General features: G+C 38.1%; 1 protein-coding gene across 3 annotated transcripts in view; it reads right to left on the bottom strand.

Moving 5' to 3' along the window:
* Positions 1-22304, bottom strand: part of LOC111870999 (mortality factor 4-like protein 1) — a 69548-nt gene that overhangs the window by 5800 nt on the left and 41444 nt on the right. For 2 of the 3 annotated variants that reach the window (XM_023863704.2, XM_023863705.2), the window contains exons 8-9: positions 15221-15290; positions 3629-3713 (exon numbers count right to left, since the gene is read on the bottom strand). In XM_023863704.2, coding sequence (XP_023719472.1) covers positions 3629-3713; positions 15221-15290 — 155 coding nt within the window. Of the gene's footprint in view, positions 1-3628; positions 3714-12009; positions 12127-15220; positions 15291-22304 lie in introns of those variants that run through there. The other variant, XM_023863706.2, reaches the window with a different exon arrangement.

The raw sequence follows: 22304 nt of genomic DNA, 5'->3' as shown, positions 1-22304 counted from the left end.
TTTGTTAGCACAATTAGTAAAATCTGTTAGGTTGAGACTCTTCACAATTATACTAGTATCATCCGCATAAAGAACCATTTCAGCCTTATTATTACCTATCTTTGGTAAGTCATTCACATAAAGCAAGAAAAGCAATGGTCCAAATATTGAACCCTGGGGGACACCGTGCTTTATTTCTCCCCAGTTTGAACTTGCCTCAGGTGAATTGCCTCAGGATAGAAGGCTGAGTGGACATGAGAGCTGGTTTGGATGTTGTGGAGAAAAGTTTTCCCTGAGAGGAACAGAACACAGCCCCCACAGTCCACCACTATACTGACTGAGCTATCCCAGCTCCAATTTGAAGTGTTGTGTAAAATTACATTTGAAGACTGCCCCAGTTAAATGAAATAGTTCAACTTCAGTTTCTAGGTTATTATGCACTGAAGTAGCATCAACCATGGTTTGATGAATGACACTCAAAATTATTAGACCAAATGAAACAAGCCAAACTGCAGTGATTACAGAATCCAAGAAAAATAAACAGGGATGATATGAACAATATAAGACGTGAAGACAGCAGCCATTTCAGGAATAAGAAGAGGGAATATCTGATAGACAAAATTAATAAGCTTGCAATGAACATAAAAAAAAGGACATTTGAGTACTGTATAGAGCAGCGGTCTTCAAACTTTTCGAAACGTGGGCCATATTAGATAATTCAGAACTTTTAACGGGACGGGTAAAATGTAAAATTAATAACTCTAGGTATATGAGTTTTATTGTGTTGTGATGTGTGTTCCCTTCTTAACTGCTAAGAAGGGAATACACATCACAAGACGCGGTTTACACAGAAAATAAGAAAAACAACCCCGTAGTGAACGAACCACATACAAGTTTTAATTAAGACAAATAAGATGAATTATCTTAACAAGTTTTAGCGAGTGTAAATTTATCATAGTTGACAAACACGGACTTTTTAAATACTTTTTAAATGGTTGGTGAAAACATATGAAGGCAGGCAATGCAATAGATTGACGTAGTTGGGACACCTGATGATGGCACTGTGTTGCCGAAACATGTTGTGAAGTGACAGGTGAAATTGTGTGCACTACAAGACGGCCACTCTATATATATAATAGGAGGGAGGTATTGTACAATATCCTGATAGAGTTTGGGGTAACCACAAAACTAGTTAGGTTGATTAAAATCTGTTTAAACAAAATGTATAGTAAATTCTACATAGGTGAACATTTGTCTGATAATTTTTCTATCCAGAATGGTCTAAAACAAGGAGATGCATTATTGCCACTCCTTTTCAACTTTGCTTTAAAATATGCCATTAGGAAAGTCCAGGGAAACCAGGTGGGACAGAAATTAAATGGGACACATCAGCTGTTGGTTTACACTGATGATGTGAATCTACTGGGTGATATAGTATAGTAATATAGTAATATAAATACGTAAAGAAAAAACACAAACTTTAATTGATGCTAGTAAGGAGGTTGGTATAAAAGTAAAAACAGAGAAAACTAAGTACATGTTGCTGTCTCTCCACCAGAATGCAGGGAAAAATCATGACATAAAGACAGCTAACCAATCGTTTTCAAATGTCGCACAGTTCAAATACTTGGGAACAACAGGAACAAATCAAAATTTGATTCATGAGAAAATTAAGAGCAGACTGAATTTGGGTATTGCTTGCTACCATTCAATTCAGAACCTTTTGTTTTCTTGTCTGCTGCCTAAAAATGTAAAAACTAGAATATATGTATGTACAAACCGATAATTTTGCCTGTGTTTCTGCATGGATGTGAAACTTGGTCTCAGACATTAAGGGAAGAACATACACTGAGGGTGTTTGAGAACAGGGTGTTGAGGTGAATATTTGAACTGAAGAGAGATGAAATGACAGGAAGCTTGAGAAAACTGCATAATGAGGAGCTTCAGAACTTGTACTCTTCACCAAGTATAATTAGAATGATCAAGTCAAGGAGAATGAGGTGGGCAGGGCATGTAGCACGAATGGGGGAGAACAGAAATGCATATAGGATATTGGTGGGAAGATAGAGGGGAAAATCCCACTGGGAAGACCAACATATAGGTGGGTGGACAATATTAAAATGGATCTTAGAGAGCTATGATGTGATGGTATGGACTAGATTGATCTGGTTCAGGATAGGGACCAGTGGAGGGCTCTTGTGAACACGGTAAGGACCCTTCGGGTTCCATGAAATGCTGGGAAGTTCCTGAGTAGCTACACAACTGGAGGCTTCTCAAGAAGGGCTCAGCTCCATGGGTGAGTGATGAGTGAGTGATGAGTGAGTTCAACTTCAGTAACTACAAGTAGTTACTATAGGATTCTGATGATGGTGTATAACACACTGATATATTGGGTTTTTGGACTTTAATCCGTCATCCTGGTTTTTAAGATAACAAATAAAAACACAACGTTTCGGAAACTGGATCTGTTTCCGTCCTCAGGTGAAGGAAAGCACCTATTCTGTTGGGTCCGTTAGAAAGAGCTAGCCTCAATCACTGGACAAACCGATGTCACAAAACATGAAGATTATAAACACCTGAGACCAGGCTAAGTCCATGAGAGCTAATAAGAAAAAATATTCATAACAAATTGTTGCAAACACATACAAGCGTGGAACCAGGATAGATAGATCTGTAGAAATTTATGCCACGAAACCAAACTCATAACCAGGACGATGGATAAAGTCCAAAAACCCAATATTTCAGTAACTACAGTATGTGCAATTTTTAAATTGATCTGTAGTTGAGGACAGCAGATTTTGCAGCAATGGGGGATCACCTTCTTGACTCCAGTGTCAGTCACCTATTTAGTGGGACTCAGACTGTGTGAATTTCTCATGTCTTATGGAAGAATTTGTAAGCTCATTTATCTGCAATAAGATTATCTTTAAACATTCAGCTAACTAACACTCAGCACTGGATTTAGGAGGGAAGGACCCTGGTGGTCACCCTGGGGTCTCCACAAAACAGAAATAGAATCCACAGATTTTACTCACATAGGTTGTTCTCTAAAATCATGAAAATTTAGTTTGTATTTTTAACTATTATAAAAATAAGAGCATAACATAAATGCCATAACCTAAATTTGCTGTTACTGATAGGGCCCCACAACTGTAAATCTGGCTGCAGATCCATTTACTGAGTCTCAGAAGACTTTGTGCAGCTCTCATGCCCTGAGGAATCATTTAAAGAAGGAGGCTAGCTCAAGCACAACACCTCATGATATAACAGAGGCAATTACAACATTTTCCAGACTACAATATGCACTAATTATGTTATAATGAAGATTTTAGGAAAAATTCTGCTATACTTTTGGATTACAAGCATATAAGTTGTAGGCAGCATATTCAGAGGAATAAAGAGGATCTTACATCAAGGAAAACATGATACAGCATCATCAGAAGAAGGAGCAAACGAATGCAAACATGACAGTAATTATTTCCAGAATTAGCAGTGGATTGGTACTTAATGAAGCCAATGAAAGGAGATGTTAACTAAATGCTTCACATTAAGAAGTATATCAGAACTGGTGCTTCTATGCATTTATCGTCCACGGTTTATTCACATAAGTTAATTGCTTTCATGTTTACCAAATATTAGCTTATCTTACCTTAAGAAGTCTTGTATGTGTGTCAGAAGTAGCTGAATACTCTTCTCATCCAAGGGCGTATATGCTAACATACTCCCCAGTTTCACTGTAATAAAATCAATATCCATTTAATTACTTAATCTCATGGTATGATAAAGGGTAAAGTTGTCCCTGTGCTTAATTAGTTCAGCATTATGCTGTGAAGACGTGTGGGAGACTGGAAAAAGAGCTCCAACTTTCTTGACCACAGCACTAGATGGAGGTGAGTGGTCAGCTCCATGCCCCTGCCACTTTACCCCCAGGGAAATCCACCAATCATCCTACTGTTTAGATATATGTACTAAGATACACACAGCAATGTAAAATAAAATAAAATTAAAATAGTTTAAGACTGAAATTTATTTTACTATCAGTATATGTACCACATTTAAGCAAACACCACACTTCCAAAACACAGGGTACACCCACTTTACCATTTTAAGATAAGGGAAAATAAAATGAAATGCAACAGCAACATTTATCACTTGTATGAAATACTAAAAACCCTGATGCTTATTAATCTAGGCCCTTTTTCAAATGTCTTAAGTAATTAAATCAATGGAAATTTATTTTAATTTTATTGTGAATTTATAAAATTGTATTCAATTGTCTTGTACAAGTAATATGGATGTGGAAATATCATAAAACTTTTGGTTGTGACAAGAAGTTCTGATACTAATGAGCTCTCATCAGATTTAGCTTAGGCACAAGAACCAGATCTGCCATCAACAGCAAACAGACATTCTTCTGTTACTCTCTGAATCAAATGAGAACTATGCCATAGCAATTACAACACAGGTGATTTGTTCAAGCTTTCTGATCAGTAACAAAAGGACGTGTATCACCTCATGATGGAAACAAACTAAATTATTTAATTTCTAGCATGTGAGGAACAAGCAATCTCCAAGCTAAAATTACTTCTCACCAATTCCTTTGACTGCACAGACATATTCCTACTGCACTCCACAATTCCAAATTATATAGAAATTCTAAGTCCCACTTACCACTAATTAATTTGTTCTATTTATTTGTTTTAAACTTCTTGAATAATGATTATTTTTTCTTTATCGCTAGTGGGGTGGGACTAAGTCCCTTGTACTGCGGCCACTTCCGGCCTATTGTACCGGCCCCAGATGACAGGTGAGGGTGACTGTGGAGCAATTGGTTGAATGAAGACTGGCAGGGGAAACCGAAGTACTCGGAGAAAACCTGCCCCAGTGCCACTTTGTCCACCACAAATCCCACTTGACCAGACTCGGGATCGAACCCGGGCCCCCACGGTGGGAAGCCAGCGGCTAACCGCTTCAGCTATGGTGTGGCCTTGAATAATGATTAAGTCAAATATGTAATTAAATTTAATTGGAGAATTGCATATTTTAAGTTTATGCACAACTGATCAACTAACAATGACATTTCTATTTTAATTGTGCAAGGGCAGCAAAATATATGTGAAAAAAACACAGAAAGGTGAATTAACTCACTCTTTGGCACAAATTCCTAATATCCTTCCTCTGAATCTCTCACAAGAGTGTCTCCTAGTTTCCCATATCTGCATCCTTGTTCACCTTCCATTCATTCTGTAAGTATGATATGCAGTGGTGCCCAATTTCAACAATTAAACCTGACTAATTATTCCTCAGTATCATCAATATCCCTAAAGAAAAGTGTAGTAAGGATGGCTCATTTCTGGCCAAGCCCAGAAACATCCAAAGGCAAGTTGAAAAGGTTGGCATCAACCCTAAACTGATAATAAATTGTATTACGTGATTAGCTAAAACCTAAAACTCCATACAAGTGCAAATGATAACTCATAAAACTGCATCATAAAAAAAAAAAAAAAAAAGAAAACACCATACAGTTATGGTTCATTGTTGCTGTTGCTGCCATCTGAACTCAGAGCCACTCCACAGTTTTACCAAGCAAGGTGGCCTAGAAGTAACACTCCAGACTTGCATTCAGGAGGGGCTCAGTTCAAATCCTGGTGGGACACCAGCTTTCTTGACTGAGGTTTTTTGTGGTTTTCCTCAATTCCTTCAGACAAATGCACAGTAGTGCCCTGATTATGCCATGACTGCTTCCTTGCAAATTCTTTCCATTTCATTACTCATTAATCACCCTACACTATATAGTATACTTACTTACTTATGGAGCTGAGCCCTTCTGGAGGAGCCACCAATTCTGCAGCTACTCAAGAATTTCCCAGCATTTTATGGAACATGAAGGTTCATTACCATGTTCACAAGAGCCCTCCACTGGTCCCTATCCTGAGCCAGAGCAATCCAATCCATACCATCCCATCCTATCTCACTAAGATCCATTTTAATATTGTCCACCCACCTATGCTTTGGTCTTCCCGGTGGTCTCTTTCCTTCTGACTTTCCCACCAATATCCTATACACTGCTGTGTGCTTCAAGTCGCTGCTGATTACCCTGCTTCCAGCATCAGTTTTTGCTTTTGGTGTCTCTCTTCGTCTGATGCCTACCCTTTGACCTGTCCAGCTAGGGAGGCCCTGCCCGTAGCTATGCTACTGCTGGTATAGCTCTCAAGGTCCTTGGCATACTCAAACCCCCTCAACACAATAAGGTGGAGACACCATGAGGGGGTCAGTAGTTTAATTTTAGGTTTTTTTTTTGGCATGACCTGGGATGGCCCAGTTGATATAGTGATAGGCCACAGGCTGGATGGTTGGGGTTCGATTTCTGGCAGGGACAGGAATTCTTCTCTTCTCCACAGCATCCAGATCCGACTGGAGGCCCATCCGGCTTCCTATCTGATGGATACCACGGGCTCTTTCCTGTGGGGTGAAGCAGCCAGGGCATGAAGCTGACCACTCACCTGCACCTAATGCTGAGTTCAAGAATGGAGGCACCATACATTTACCCCTCCATATGTCTTCATGGCACGGTACTTCATTAATTAAGCATAGGGGCAACTTAACCTTTTACCTTTACATTTATTTTTCTTGTAGGTGTCAGTGGGTGATATCCAGATGCTACTCATTCAGTGTACAGCTCCTTAAGAGTAACCTGAAATTGGCAATTAATGCATACATCCAGAAGTTGTAGTAACATTGTCATTATGTCAAGTATCACAATCTGGTTAGTTTTATTATATTTTATTTATATGTTTTATTATATTATCAAGCAGAGTGTGTGGTCCATTCATCAAGACTCCTGTGTCTTCATACACTCACTTCAGGAAATGTTTTCCTTTTCAGCACCACATACAATTTCAGCTTGATACCCAGCATTACAGATACAAATGCTGGCTCAGTTCACCAGACAGGCAAGACATTTCTGCACGAAGACACCATGCCTACCCACATTATTACCATTGCTCTGCACTGCAATGTATAATCACAACACTATTTTTTCTTTAAATTTATGTTTTGATATCTGCAGAGAAATCAAACAAGAAAGAGGGAGAAAATATTAATGAATTAATACAAAGACCTTTCAACTCACAGGTGCCGATTTTTCACTCATGACACAAAGACAAGGGATCTGTTGAGTCCTGGCCATGTACAGCAAAATCCCCATTCAAGATTTCTCAAAGAGAAATGGATATGAACATTAAACTGAGGTATGTGGGGGGGAGAGGCAAAGCTATTCCTGTAACAGGCCATGGAGGCCCATAGGGTTATGAGACATTGAGGCTCCCATATTTTCCAGACAATCGGCTCAAATATGGCAGTGAAGTTGTCAGCCTTGCTCACTGGCCGCCCTTTACCATCCAGGAAGATTCCTGGTACTCATTTCTGTTAGGGGTTGAGTCAAACCCAGGGTCACAGTGTGGATGTAAGGATTAGGTCAATTGAAAAATCCAATGCCCTTATCAGGAACCGACCTTTACACCAAACTGAGTAAGAGTTTAAATGGAAGTAATTTAACATGGGGATTACTGACTCAGGATCATTGAAAATAAGAGTAAAACGAGGGAAAATGTTAAATTAAAGAACATTATACCACATATATGGGTTCCACTGCATCTTAGGAAAAATTGCATTTATAATAATGAAGAAACTTAACAGACATCAGGATGATACTAAGAAACAGAGCAGAGAATATAATATTTTATTTACGCAAGTATCCGGCAGAAAAAGTTACTTACAACAAAAAACAAACTCAGTTGATACAAAATATAGAAACACCAACAATGTATGTTAAATTCACAGACATCATTATGGAACAGAAAGACCAGAAGTATGAGTGTAACGAAGCACACGCCATAATGAAACAAATGTGTGTAAAGCTCAAAACTGGCCAGAAGGATCATACCCCATTGCTGCAATATTCGAAGGAAGTCAAACAAGCATCCATTACCATACAGTGCAACATTCAACTTCAGTCCAAGTCAAAAAATAACATTCTCCTTTTGCTGCATCATTCAACTTCATTAACTGAGCTATGAAAACACATTTTCTTGCATTTTTTAAATACTTTCACTTACAATTTCATTATCTTTGAACAATGTGAGAAAATAAGATAGAGGAAGGGTTAATGACAAGCTGTGGGAAGCCAGTGACATCCTGTCATCATATGAGCAGAGAACATGAGATCTGAGGTTCTCACAGCAATGACTATGAAGATATTGTGTAGTCTGCAGGTATTTACTGTTTTGGAGGAACCTTCAGAGCAGAAAAGAGATGACTAGAACATTTTTCTACTCTGAAGGTGCAGAGAAGATTTCCCTAAAACACTGGTAAATATACTACCATAGCCAATAAGTTTGTGGACGGGCTGCAAAGCATCATTGCAGTGCAGTGCACTGCAGCAGATAGGCTGGGGCATGATAAGATGTCCTGTCAGCTTGTCACAAGAGGAAGTTGTGTGCAAACAGTGTAAGCAGGACTATGGCCTCTATTGTGAACTGCAGTTAAATGCAAGTGGTGGAAATAAAAAATGTGGCAGTCTGAACAATGGGCAAACATCAAGTTCTACCAAAAACTAGGCAAATCCACTAGTGAAACATTTGGTGTAGGAAGAATTGACTGTTGCTACACGACAACACCCCTGCACATCGCTCTGTTCTTGTCCAAGAGGAACAGACAAGGCAACAGGTCACCGTTTTGCCACACCCTCCATACTCACCTGATCTTGCACCATGTGATTTCTTTCTCTTTCACTGCGTGAAAGCAAACCTACGTGGTCGTAGATTTCAGTCATCTGAGGAGGTTGTCAATGTAACGAAGAGATGCAATATGGGAATTTCCTGCTAATATGTTTCAGTAATGTTTTCAGCAGCTATATCAATGTTGGCACTTACATGGTGGCCAACAGCAACTATTTTGAGGGCCAATGCGGATCTGTGTAAGTGTATGTGAATACCTTGTAATATGATGCAATAAAACCGCAGTCCACGAACTTAATGACTGTACCACGTATACCAGATAACATGGTGTCATGACCCAGAAGAAGATCTTCACATCAGACAGGGTTGTCTGACAATTGTAAAGGGCATCAAGTTTAGTTTGCACTTGGGACAACAATGTTACTGTATTGGGTTGTCTGTGTGTGTGTGTGTGTGTGTGTGCGCGCGCGTGCTTGTGCTTGTGCGCATGCACGTGCAGGTGCATGCATACCTATTTAACAATATCATTGCGAAAAAACAGTTTTTTTAATTCTTATCTATTAGGTTGTGTGTTTGTGTGAATGCACATCCAGGTGCATGCATGCCTTAGTTAACAACATCATTGCAAACAAAAAAGTTTTTTAATTCTTATCTATTACTAGATCTAAACCGCACAATTCTAAAGATTGGCCCTGAGTTTTGTTGATGGTGATTGCAAACGCCAATCAAATTGGGAATTGCAATCTCTTAAATTGAAATGGCACATCCGTTGGAATCATAGGAATGTGAGGAATGATGACATCTTCACCTTTGAAAGGTCCTGTCAAGATTGCTGCTTCTACGACATTGCTCAATAATTTTTTTACTGAAAGCTGCGTGCCGTTGCAAAGCTTTGGCTGGTTGATATTTCGGAACATGATAATTGGCACGCCTATTTTCAACTGCAGTACATACGGTGGCATCCCTGGCAGATCAAGTGAATTAAAAAATTCTGTTGGATAATTAACCACTTCATCTGCTTCCACGACAGTGTCGACGGACTTGTATGTGACTGCCTCGCATTGAATGTTAGACTGAATGATATTGTTAAGTTCACAGATGTCTTTGTTCTTGGCCGCAAGAATAGCTCATTCACTCTCAGCCAATCGTGATCCTTATAATTGGTTTGAATATTGGGAAATACTTTTTCAACCAATTCTTCTTTTGACGTCACTACATTGCAGAAGTTATGAGGCAATGAAATTCGTCCTGAGGTCAGATCAACCGGCACCTTTCCGTTCCAAATTTCCAGCAATTGATGTGAGAATATCTCAGCTGATCGATCGTTTTGCAGCTGGACATGCATATTTGTAGTTAATTTTAACGTCTTTACATGTCGCCACAAAGTAGAGTATTTCAGGCAAGCATTTATTTCGTCTGCTGGTGTCGATCGAGGTATTACAGGTAATGTTTGCCTGAAATCTCCTGCAAGCAATATTAATGTGTTCCCAAATGGTCTGATGTTTCCACGCAAATCTTGCAATGATCGATGAAGAGCCTCGAGTGATTCTTTGTGCGCCATTATGCATTCATCCCAAACAATAAGTCTGCATTTCTGCAATACCCTTCCCATACCTGATGCTTTGGAAATGCTGCACGTGGGAGTTTCAACGAATTGCATGTTCAATGGCAATTTCAAAGCGGAATGAGCAGTTCTTCCACCTGGTAGCAATGTCACAGCTATTTGGGATCGAATTACTGTGAGAATCAATCTAATTAGGAATGTTTTACCAGTTCCTCCTGGTGCATCTAAGAAGAAGATTCCTGCAACCCCGTTAATGACAGTTTGCATTATTTGATCGTATGTGCCTTCTTGCTCAAGCGTTAGCTTAGGAATATTTGATTGCACATATGACAAAAGATCACCTGTGTTGTAATTTTGTTCACGACGCAATTCTACATTGAACGAAGCACCAGCAGATCGATTCGGTGATGGCATTCCCAATTGATTGAGAACTTTGTTCGTGATTTCTAAGCACAAATCTTCTATCATTATCAACGCTTCGTTGTAGATTTCTGCTGTGAAATCCATGTTCATATTGGAATTTTCCTTCATGCAAATCCTTATCGACGTCGGCATTGGGTATTTCAGAGCATATTACATCGTCAATTTCATTTGAAGTGATTTTGTTATAGAACCAGATTAGTAAATGTGCGTGTGGCAATCCTCTTTTTTGCCATTCCACTGAGTACATCCAATAGCTCACAGACCCAAACGCTTCATGTTTTACCATGAAATCCATCAGCGATTTCAGCTTGTCTGAAAACACGTGCTGTGATGTCATGCCTATCCACCGGCAATTGCCCAGGAAGTAAGACCTGTTGTATATCGTCCCAAGCTGGATTGCATGTGAATGTAATGAATAGGTCTGGATGCCTGTAGTGACGAACATACGCAATTGCATCTTGAGCGTACTCATGCAAATGACGTTGACTGCCCGTACATGAAGATGGCAAAATGGTTAGTCTTCCAACATTAGTTGTATTACCGTCATTTACAACTGCATCTCGCAATACCAGACTAACTTCTTCGGCGGTTAATTTCAGACTGCCTCCTTTGGCAGTTAATTTCAGACTGACTGCTCCTTGTCAAAGCTGGGCTATTTATACCTCAGCGGTTGCTATACAATGCCTTCTGTTGTCTATCACCGGGGAAACGCTGCTTTGTTGATTCCGCGATTCCTACGCAATGACCCATTGTTATTGCATTGTATCTGTGGGAACGCTCCGTGTATTCGTCGTAACCATGGAGATTCGATGTTCTTGACACAACGGCTCACTGTTGGGATTACAGTATTGCTATTGTTACTTCCGAGGCAACGGCCAACTGTTGGGACTACAATACCGCTATTGTCGCTACCTATGCAACGGTCTGTTCTAGCGTTACTATGCAAGTGACTCCTGGATTCCGAACATGTGACATGTTTTTACCTGTCACAGGTGTGACATCTATATAATAGGTATATAAAAACACGCGCGTATTCGAATGCAACGTTGCGTCAAAATTTCAAAGCAATCGATGAAGAACTTTTGGGGATTTAAGACTTTGAACAAACGAACATTTACATTTTTATTTATATAGATGTTGGTATCACTGAGCTGATATTCTTTTTTAAGACTGCAAGCATAAAGCTTTGTGCAAAGTTCTATGACTTTTGCTTCCTCTCTGCTTTGTTTCTGTATGCTATCCACAATGTGAAATAAGAAAGAAGATTTACATTGTGGCCTTACAGGTTATGACCATGTGTAGTCATGCAGGTGGTTACAAGGACTGTAGGTGAGCCTGAGCAGTCCAGGGTGGTGCCCTGATGCTTTCTGAGTGCTGGGGTGCAGTCTTACCACTTCTTTGAACTCTTTTGCCCCATAATATCTGTTGGGGCAAAATGTCTTCACTGTACAAATAAATGTGAAAATAAAAAACCTTATTTTAAATTCATTGCTTTTAGATTATTATATTCACCCTCAAATTCAGAACCAGTAAACAAAAGGTTACTTACATTGTCTTCTGCAAATTGCTTGCATCCGAAAGAGGCCATATTTGTTTACAAAATTTACCACCTGACAGTGCTACTTACATGGTACAAAATGAAAGAAAGCTATATTTTGTTACACATCTAGGGAAAATTACAATTAATTTTAGGGATAGTACCTACATATGGTCAACATATGCCCTACCCTTCCTTGATACATATCTCAGCACAAATGTGAGAGCCACAGAGTCACAAAGTTGAAGTTGCTGTAATGAGAGTTCTGCAGAAACTGGCTGCCATACACCTTGCACTTTTGCAAGCTCCACAGAAAAACAGTTAAAGACACTGATATGAAACACTAAGCTCCTACAGTCTGTCTAATTTACAACCTCTGATACTGAAATGTATGTGTGTTTCAAGAGCTTTCTATATTTCAGTTCTGAATTTAAAAGTGCAAACCTGTCATTACATAATGAGAATACCTCATACTGTGGCATGTCTGCTGAAAGCCAGAATAGTTTAATCAGAAGAGACATTTGTTGCTAGGTTATGGCACAGTAAACGGTGACAGAACAATGGAATACATCACCCCACATAACATAAACAACAGTACCACTGGGTTTGTGCTAATAGTGATGTTGTGCAACAATAGAAGAACTGTTCCATGCAGTGTTCTCTGTTGGGTCTATCCCAAGGCTATATCATGAGTGCCATCAGGACAAGTCAGTCAAGAGTCCAGAGAAATTGAAAGTAGTGAGTCTGTGGTTAGCAGTTGGGAGAGAGACCCATCAGAGGCCAGAAGATGGTTGCCCCTAGTAGAGGACTGGGAGATGGAGGAACCCCTGTTGTTGTAAGCTGCTGCATAGCAATGCTGACTTAGCTGTGAGAGAGTTGCTGGCCAGTAAGGATGTGAACATGGAAGCTGAGGAAGCTATGCTGTTGGAAGCTGTTACCAGACTACAACCAGTGAAGGCTTAGTGTGTGCTGTAGTGAACAGTAAAGTGTGTGAATTAGTGAAATGGTTATAATTACTTGTAATCACAAACTGTAAGAATCCAGTAAATCCAATTACTAATCCAAACCTTGTCTATAGTCACTTGATCATGTGACAGTATCATAATTTACAACCATCTCTTTCGACCTGGAACAGTGTGCAAGATGACCATGGCACTACTAATTTCATGACTACACCCTGGTGGAAACCAGTATTTTGAAACAGGGCAGAAGTGAACAAAGTGCAACTACCAACAGGTGACACAGTGTCATAGTTTGGAAGGCCACAATCTATGTTCACTGTTATGAAAACTTCACAACTCATAAGGAAGGAATGTTGCTACTGTGAAAGCTAAGTATGATACACTGATAAATTCATAAACTTCAACGTTTTGATTTCATTACTAAAATTGAAAACTTTCACTTTGTTATACAGGTCTACCAAAAAGAATGCCACGTTTACAGGCACCTGTACTTTACGAATGAAAACAGATATAAGGATTTGGTTTGCAGTATTTTATTCACTGATTGAAACAGTCTTTCTAAACACACGTGGAAAAGTTGTTAGTTGCAAAACACTTCATGATGAGCACCATCTGTTATTCTGCATACATCTCACCTATAAACCACCTCTTGTCAGACATGCTGTAACACATCCTTTATAACATCTGCAATTGCTTCAATGACCCATGCTTTAAGTTCATCCAGCATATTTACTCCTTGGCTGTAAACCTGGCCTTTCAAATGGCCCCAAAGAAAAAGCCCAAAAGCACAAGAGGGGTAGAATAAGGGGGCCATGCAACTGGCTCTTCTCTTCCTATCCACCCACCAGGGAAATTCAGTCACAGAGTTAGCTAAATGAACAGGTGTACCATCCAGTTAAAGAATAGGATTGCTTTGTACAGGTATGGAAGAGAATAACATTCCAACCTCTCTACAAATGAACTGCCTATAGTCACATTTTCATCAAAGAAAAAGAGGCTGATGGCTCTTTCATATGTCAGTGCACAACACACATTTACTTTAAGACTATCCTGTTCATGTCCTAAACGTTCCCCAGGAGGCTCACTCTTACATACAATATATGGCTTAAGAAATTCTTGTGTTTCAAAACTTTTGTGCACATATGTGCTACATACTGTGATCTATGCCATCTCTCATATGCTGTACAAATCTGGATTCCCTGTACTTTGTACAGTTTTAAATACAGGTTCTTCCGAAGTATTCTGTGGACAGTCACTTGTGCCATCTGTAAATCTGTACTTGCTTAGGAGATTAACTTCTTCAGACTCTGCATGAAAACCTGCCTAACATGATTCACATCTTTATCAGCTCTCCCAGGTCGCCCAGCAGAATGCCATTTCTCCACAGTGCCAGTCTCCCCTAATTGCTCTTGTCATCAGGTCATTTCATGTCATATCTAAATTCATGGTGTATTCAAGCAATGGATCCAAATTTTATGTACCGCAACACAGACTGTGCTTTCTACTGTACAGCCGACATTATACTGATTGTGTAGAACACATAATCAAAGCTGTTAACCACAGCTGAGATGTGCAAGTTGCACAGTGGAAATGTTTGAATTTACAATTACAATTTTTGGATGTGCATGTGCAACTTGTGTCAGCAGAAATGTCTAAATTTATAATTATAATTTTGGATGTGCATGTGCAACTTGTGTCAGTGGAACTGTTCGAATTTACAATTACAGTTTCTGAATGTGCATGTGCAACTTGTGTCAGTAGAAATGTTTAGATTTATAATTACAATTTTGGATGTGCATGTGCAACTTGTGTCAGCAAAATCCTACTGTTCCTTTTGGTGTCAGTCTATCTGTTCAAAAAATGAAATGAACTCAATTTTGTAATAAGAAAATGTGGGAACTGGCTGAGAAAGAAAAAAATGCCTTATAAAGTTTAACATGTTGTTACTCCAACATCAGTTTTGTAAACATTTCACTCTTTTCAAATGTCAAAAAACAGGAAACTAAAGTAAACTTACCAAACAGTCTGAGAAGATGTATGGCTCCATAGATTTTGCTCATTGACATGTCAGGATGTGTCTGAAGAATCTGAAAATTCCACAAAAATATCATTACAAGAGGAATCAGAAGCACAGTTTGTTTTACACAAACTCTCACAGAAATAAAACAGAACATGCAGTAAAATAGCTGTAAATACAATAAAATGATACTGATGCTGCTTGAGATTATGATAATGCAGTGTACCCACAGCATACAGCACCTGCTGGATGCTATTCTGCTGGTAGAAGACCCTGCCATCAGTTTTCTCTCTGTCATTAGCTGCCATTTTCTTGAAAAATATTTATTTAGAATAGCCTCTTGATATCTGTATTTCTTCAAATACTGGATCTTATGACTGGATTGTGAGTGCATGAAGCAGAGCACCTAGTCCATACATAGTTCATTTTGATTCACAAAATAAAAGGAAATTATATAAATATATGTTTACAAAAAAAAAAAAATTATACTCTGAAATTGTGTGTCCAGAAAGTTTCTGAACTCTGTCTATAAATCAGCAGCAAATCAATCATGTTATGTGCTGTTTTAGTGACTTTGTGACCTCACCATTAGCTACACAAGCCATTTTGTTCCAAGTAGCTCATATGTTCTGTTTAGTTTTCATAACTGGTTTTGTGGCTGAGAGTGATGTCTTGTTATGTTTCATATGGAATTGGTAGAAGACCAAAGAATTTGTGTTAAATTCTGTTTCAAATGGGGAAAACAGCTTACGTTGTGTGAAGCTTACAGTGATAATACCTTATGTCAAACAGAAACCTACAAATGGTTAAATTTTTTTAAAAATTGGAGAACTTCAATGAATGACAAAGAGTTGTCTGATCAACTTTCAACTTCAAGATCAAACATCTGATTGCCCAGGTGAAGAAAATTATCCATGGACTGACTGTATGAGAAGTTGCACAGTCGGTTGGGATATCCATTGGTTCATGTTACATAATTTAGCATAAGGTTTAGGAATGCATCAGGTCTCAGAAAAATTTGTGCCAAGACTCCTGACTGATGATCAGAAACTGCAATGATTTTCCATCTGTGAAAATCTCCTCCAAAGAGCAAATGACAACAAAAATCTTTTGTAAAGTGTCATTACCAGTGATAAGACATGGGTTTACAGTTATGATGGTGAAACCATACAATAGTCCTCACACTGGAAGAGCCTGCTTCACCTTGACCCAAGAAAGCACAGCAGGTATGCTCATGAGTGAAAGAAATGCTGTTTGTTTTTTTTATCATTGAGGCATTGTTCTTTATGAATTCCCTCCTGAAAGTCAGACAACTAATCAAGATTTTTATCAGCTGTTCTCAGACGTCCTTGGGATGTGGTGTGAAGAAAGTGACCTGAAATCTGATAACACACCCGCACACAGTATTGTCAATTAGACAATTTTTGGCAAAACATTCGATTTGTACACTTCCACAACACCCCTGTTCACCTAATCTCTCTCCTCCTGACTTTTTTCTAGTCCCTAAACTCAAAATTATCCTTGAAGAAGATTTCACATGGTGGAAACTATCATCACTAATGCACGAACGACTTGGAAGTGATACTTCAAACATCATTTGAACAGTGCTTCCAAAAGTGGAAAAGGTGGTGGGAGAGGTGCATTGCTGCGTAAGGGGACTCTTTTGAGGGGGATAATAATCAATAAATTAAGCAGAGAAAGTTATTATTTATAGACAAATCTTGGGAGCTGTTTCAACACACCCTGTATGTTGTGATGAAAGGTGGGACGAGAGTGGGGATATGAAAGAACAAGAAGATTTTCAAGAAGCCAGAAATGTTTATGATACTGTAGCAGTTAGCACATTTATATACCATGAATGGAGCAAGCAGGAAATTACATGACTTATATATCAAATGCTTTTGGTAGTCCATTTCCTAAAATTCAAATTAGGAAAACTACAAGTTTTGAAATAGAAAGGATAATAGGGTCTCTTAAAATATGCCATACTCATGGATACGATGAAATTTCTAATAATATATTAACAGCTTGTAAAACTTTCATTAATGCTCCATTAAGTTATCTATGTAACAGAGTTTTGTTTGAAGGTGTATTTCCAGACAGGCTAAAATATGCCACGATTTTACCAGTGTACAAAAGAGGTGACAGGAATATTATTTCTAATTATAGACCTATTTATATTTTGACCTCTTTTAATAAAATATTTTAGAAAGTAATGTATAGTAGATTGATAAAGGGTCTTAAAAACAATAACATTTTAAGTAACCACCAGTTTGGATTTAGAGCGATTCTGGGGACAAATAATGTTATTTTTAGAATAATCTGTGGAATATTGAATTCACTAAATCAAAAAACATTAGTTAGTGGCATTTTTTGTGACTTGGAAAAAGCATTCGATTGTGTTAGTCATGTAGTATTATTGGATAAATTAAAGTATTATGGAATAAATTATAAACTATATAACCTTTATCAAATTGTGAAATATGCAGATGACCTTTTGTTAATGGCTAAGGAAGAAACTGTGCTGCAGGGTATGACTGATAGACTAATCAAAATTGGAAGGTGCTATGGCATGGAAATGAATGTGGAAAAAACAAAAGTAATGAAAATTTCGAGACAACCAACCCCAGTCACAATAAAGATAGACCAAAAACAACTGGAGAATGTGAAATGTTTTAAATATTTGGGTAGCTTGTTAACAGATGATGGAAGGTGTACTAGTGAAATTAAATCCAGGATTGCCATGGCAAAAGCTGCATTTAGCAAGAAGAAGAATCTTTTTACCAGCAAATTGGACTTAAATTTGAGAAAGAAACTAGTGAAATGCTATATTTGGAGCATGGCTTTGTATGGGGCTGAAACCTGGACACTTAGGGCAGTAGATCAGAAACACCTGGAAAGCTTCGAAATGTGATGTTGGAGAAGGATGAAGAAGATCAGTTGGACCGATTATGTGAGAAATGAAGAAGTGTTATTTAGAGTCAGTGAGCAGTGGAATATCCTACACAAAATAAGAAAACGGAAGGCCAGTTGGATTGGTCATATCTTACGCAGTAACTGCCTTCTAAAAGAAGTTATTGAAGGAAAGATAGAGGGGCGGATAGAAGTGACCAGAAGACGAGGAAGACGACGTAAAAAGATGCTGGATGACCTTGGGGACAGAAGAGGATATTCTCATTTGAAGGAGAAAGCTCTAGATCGCATTAAGTGGAGGAACTGTTTTGGAAGAGACTATGGACCTGTCATCTTGATAGATTACTGATGAATGAATGAACAATCTTTATAAGTCTTATTTACAAGGTAGAGTCAGAGAATATTAATTTTAAATGGACTAGACAATAAAAAAGTACTCTCTGAATGGGTTAAAGTAACAAACGGGGTTCCACAAGGTTCAGTGCTGGGACCACTGTTGCTTATAATATTGTCATGTGTGTGGTATGCACACACAAACACGTGACAATATATATAAACGACTTACCTACGATTTTGGAGTCAAGTAGTGTCCCTGTTTTATTTGTTAATGATGCTAGTGTCCTGATTTCACATGCTAATCCTTTACAGTTTACAAATACACTAAATGAAGTTTATGGGATACTTGATGATAGGTATAAAAAGAACTTACTGTCATTAAATACAGTGAAAACACATTGCATCATTTTCACTGCAAAAAACAATATGTTGGTTGAGAGTATTACAGGAAATGGAGGTATATGCACTATGAGCTCTTATGACACTAAATTTCTTGGCTTGACTATTGAGAGCCCCTTGACTTGGGAAAGACATATTGAAGAGGTTATAAATAAATTAAGCTCAGCCTGCTACATAATAAGCATGATGATACTTATGTCTATAAATACCCTGAAAATTATTTATTATTCTTACTTCAATTCAGTCATGACTTATGGCTTGATTCACTGGGGAAACTCGTCACACGCTGACATGGTTTTTAAGATGCAGAAAAGAGTTATGCGACTGATGACGGGTCATGGTTACAGGGAATCGTGTAGAGATCTCTTCAAGGAAATAAATATTCTGCCTTTAAAATCACAGTATATATATTCATTAATGATGTTTGTAACAAAAAACAGATAAATTTGTTACAAATGAAGATTATTGTGAAGTTAAAACCGGACAAAATATTAATTTACATATACACCAGGTTAACTTGGCCATATATGGTAAAGGAGTATATCACATGGCAGTAAACGTTTTTAATGGACTTCCTTATAACCTCAAAGAAATCTCTAAAAATCCAAAAAAGTTTCAAGTTAATTTAAAGGACTTTCTGTATTCAAATTCTTTCTATACAATGGAGGAATTCTTTAAAAGATGGTTGTATTGTATCTGCAAAAATTGAGTATTATTGATTATATTGTTATATTTGGATGATTTTACGCATATGTACATATCTATACTTGATGGAATGTATTTGTAGTTATTGCTTTGCTGCTATTTAATAGGTTTTTATTACTGGAGTACTATTATGTTCATATTACAATGATTTATGAATTGTTTCAGTTATATTGGGTGGTGTGCATGTTTAGGCTTACTTTGTTGTGTACTTGCTGATGTGTATGACTATGTGTACGTTGTACTGCTTTGTTTGTGACTATTTCCACATCCGATGAAATTGTTTTCTGCATGGATTTATGGAAAATGAATGAATGAATTTCCAGGGTGGAAGGATGTGGTAGTCAAGGAGAGACAGGTACAACATGACATAAGAATAATACATAAAATCACTGCATTTTAATGTATTTGTGCAGAAACAACATTACAGTGTGGCCAACTGTGGCAAAACGTTGCAAGACCAAAAATCCAAATATATGTATGGAACACTACAAAGACTGTGATGCATTGCTGCACTCCAGTTATTATAACTCTGATGGTTCAAGGTGTCTGTGGTGCTCCTGCACAAAACAAAATAAGTTATCTGAAAATTCTTGAAGTTCAAGACTGAAAAATAAGACTAGATTCTGTCTCTTTCTTCAGGTAAAACCTACTAAGTTGCGCCCAATTGAGAGAGCTAGCCCCTATCTCTGTTGTGTTTCGAAATATAAACAGGACAGTGATTTAGATAAAAACTTAAAAACAAGGTTTAAATTAAGACTTCTATTCGCAAATAAATCTGGAAAAAATAAACATGTGCACACATCTATTTTTAATTTTTCTTTCTTGGAACCACTGTCTAGCAAAATAATCTCCTAACAGAGGAAGATTCATACAACTCTACTATTGTCCAATACGGGGACAATGGAACATCTGACTTGGTAAGAATGATGATGAAAGAAACACTTGCACTTTATACTATAACCTAATTCTAAGCCCATGTTAGGTGGGTTTCTTGTCACCATGGCATGGTGCATCCTCAGGTTGCGGATGGAGGAGACGGCCTCCAGATATGAAGGGTAGCTGCGAATATACTGAATAAGCAGTCGTGGAGAACCGACAAAGTGTGGTCCTACAGTTTGGAGGTTGGGCATGGGACTAACAACTCCTCACTGTAAAAAATAAGCCTGCTACAAAAGATCACAAGAACCTTTGGACCTGGATAGATTTCTTGGATAAACGACTTTAGCGAAAGAAAATGGATATGAGATTTGATACTTGGAATGTTAGAACTATGTATAGGGCAGGTTCGCTCAGGGCAGCAGAGCAACAAATTTCAAAATAAAAGTTAGATTAGTGGGAGTACAGAAGGTCAGATGGGATTGAGGTGGCACTGAACCAGCAGGCAAATATACATTTTGCTATGGAAAGGGGAATAAGAATCAATAAGTAGGTACAGATTTTTTTGTACATAAGAGAATCATATCAGCAGTTAAGAGGGTAGACTTTGTTAGTGATAGGATGTCATATGAAATACTAAGAGGTTGCTGGTGTGATAGCATCATTTTGAATGTTCATCTCCCAACAGAAGATAAAATTGATGATATAAAGGACAGGTACTGTGCAGAACTAGAATATGTATTTGATAAATTCCTGAAGTACCATATGAAAATTTTGTTAGGAGACTTCAATGCCAAAGTAGGTAGGGAAGACATTATCAAACCATTAATTGGAATGAGAGTTTACATAAAATAATAATGGAGTTAGAGTAGTAAACTTTGCCACATCGAAAAATCTTACTGCCAAAAGTATGTAGTTCCCACATCGTAACATTCATAAATTCACTTGGACATCCCTGAGGGGATGGCGCACAAACAAACTGACCATATTTTGATAGACGGGAGACAGCATTCAAGTATACCTGAAGTCCAATCATTCACAAATAGTAGACTGTGATACTAACCACAACCAGGTAGTGGCAAAGGTTAGGGAAAGACTGGCATTGAGCAAACAAACAACACACAGGAGTCATATGGAGAGGTTCAATCTCAAGAAAGTAAATGTGATAGAGGGTAAGGAGCTGTATCATGTTGAAATCACAAATGGGTTTGCAGCTTTGGAAAACTTAGACACTGAGGTGGATGATAACTCTTTGACTGGCACGAAGGGTATTTAAATCTCACCCCTGTCCTGGCAGGCCCTTTAAACCTTATGTCGCTAAAATGCATGTAGTTACTTTTTCCTAAACAACTTCAACAAAAATTGGTTTTTAAAAACGAAATTTTTAGGAACTAATTAAAATACAATATTTTATGCAATAAATGCTTTTCCACACCTCTTTATTTGTTTTTCTTCGTGTGATAAACATTGAAACATGAAAGTTTGCAGAGAGCCACACCACAGCCTGCACACATGATACTTGTTTCTTTTCTAACCTTGTGATTAGCACTCACGTGACACTTTCTCAGGGCACCATTCTTCTTATTGTTACTGTTACGAACATGGACCATTTTGTGAATTTTCAAGCCACCCTCTAGATGATTTGCTGGCTCTTTCACTGCTGGTCTTTTCAAAGTCGAGGGCGGAGGCGTGACTGCACTCTAGTCTGACCCAATAGATTCGTCATCCACTTCATTCCTTGACTTTTCTCCCTCTCCACACCGTTTGTTTGATTCAGTCATTTTTTCTACACAGTCCAATATAAAATCTTTGAATCTGTAATTTCTCTTCTTGTATTTTTCGTTTGTTGTGTTCT

This window comes from Cryptotermes secundus, unplaced genomic scaffold (assembly GCF_002891405.2).
Source record: "Cryptotermes secundus unplaced genomic scaffold, Csec_1.0 scaffold1485, whole genome shotgun sequence".
In the NCBI taxonomy this organism is placed as follows: Eukaryota; Metazoa; Arthropoda; class Insecta; order Blattodea; family Kalotermitidae; genus Cryptotermes; species Cryptotermes secundus.
Note: the sequence above shows the minus strand (reverse complement) of the source record. Positions and strands in the feature narration are given on the sequence as shown.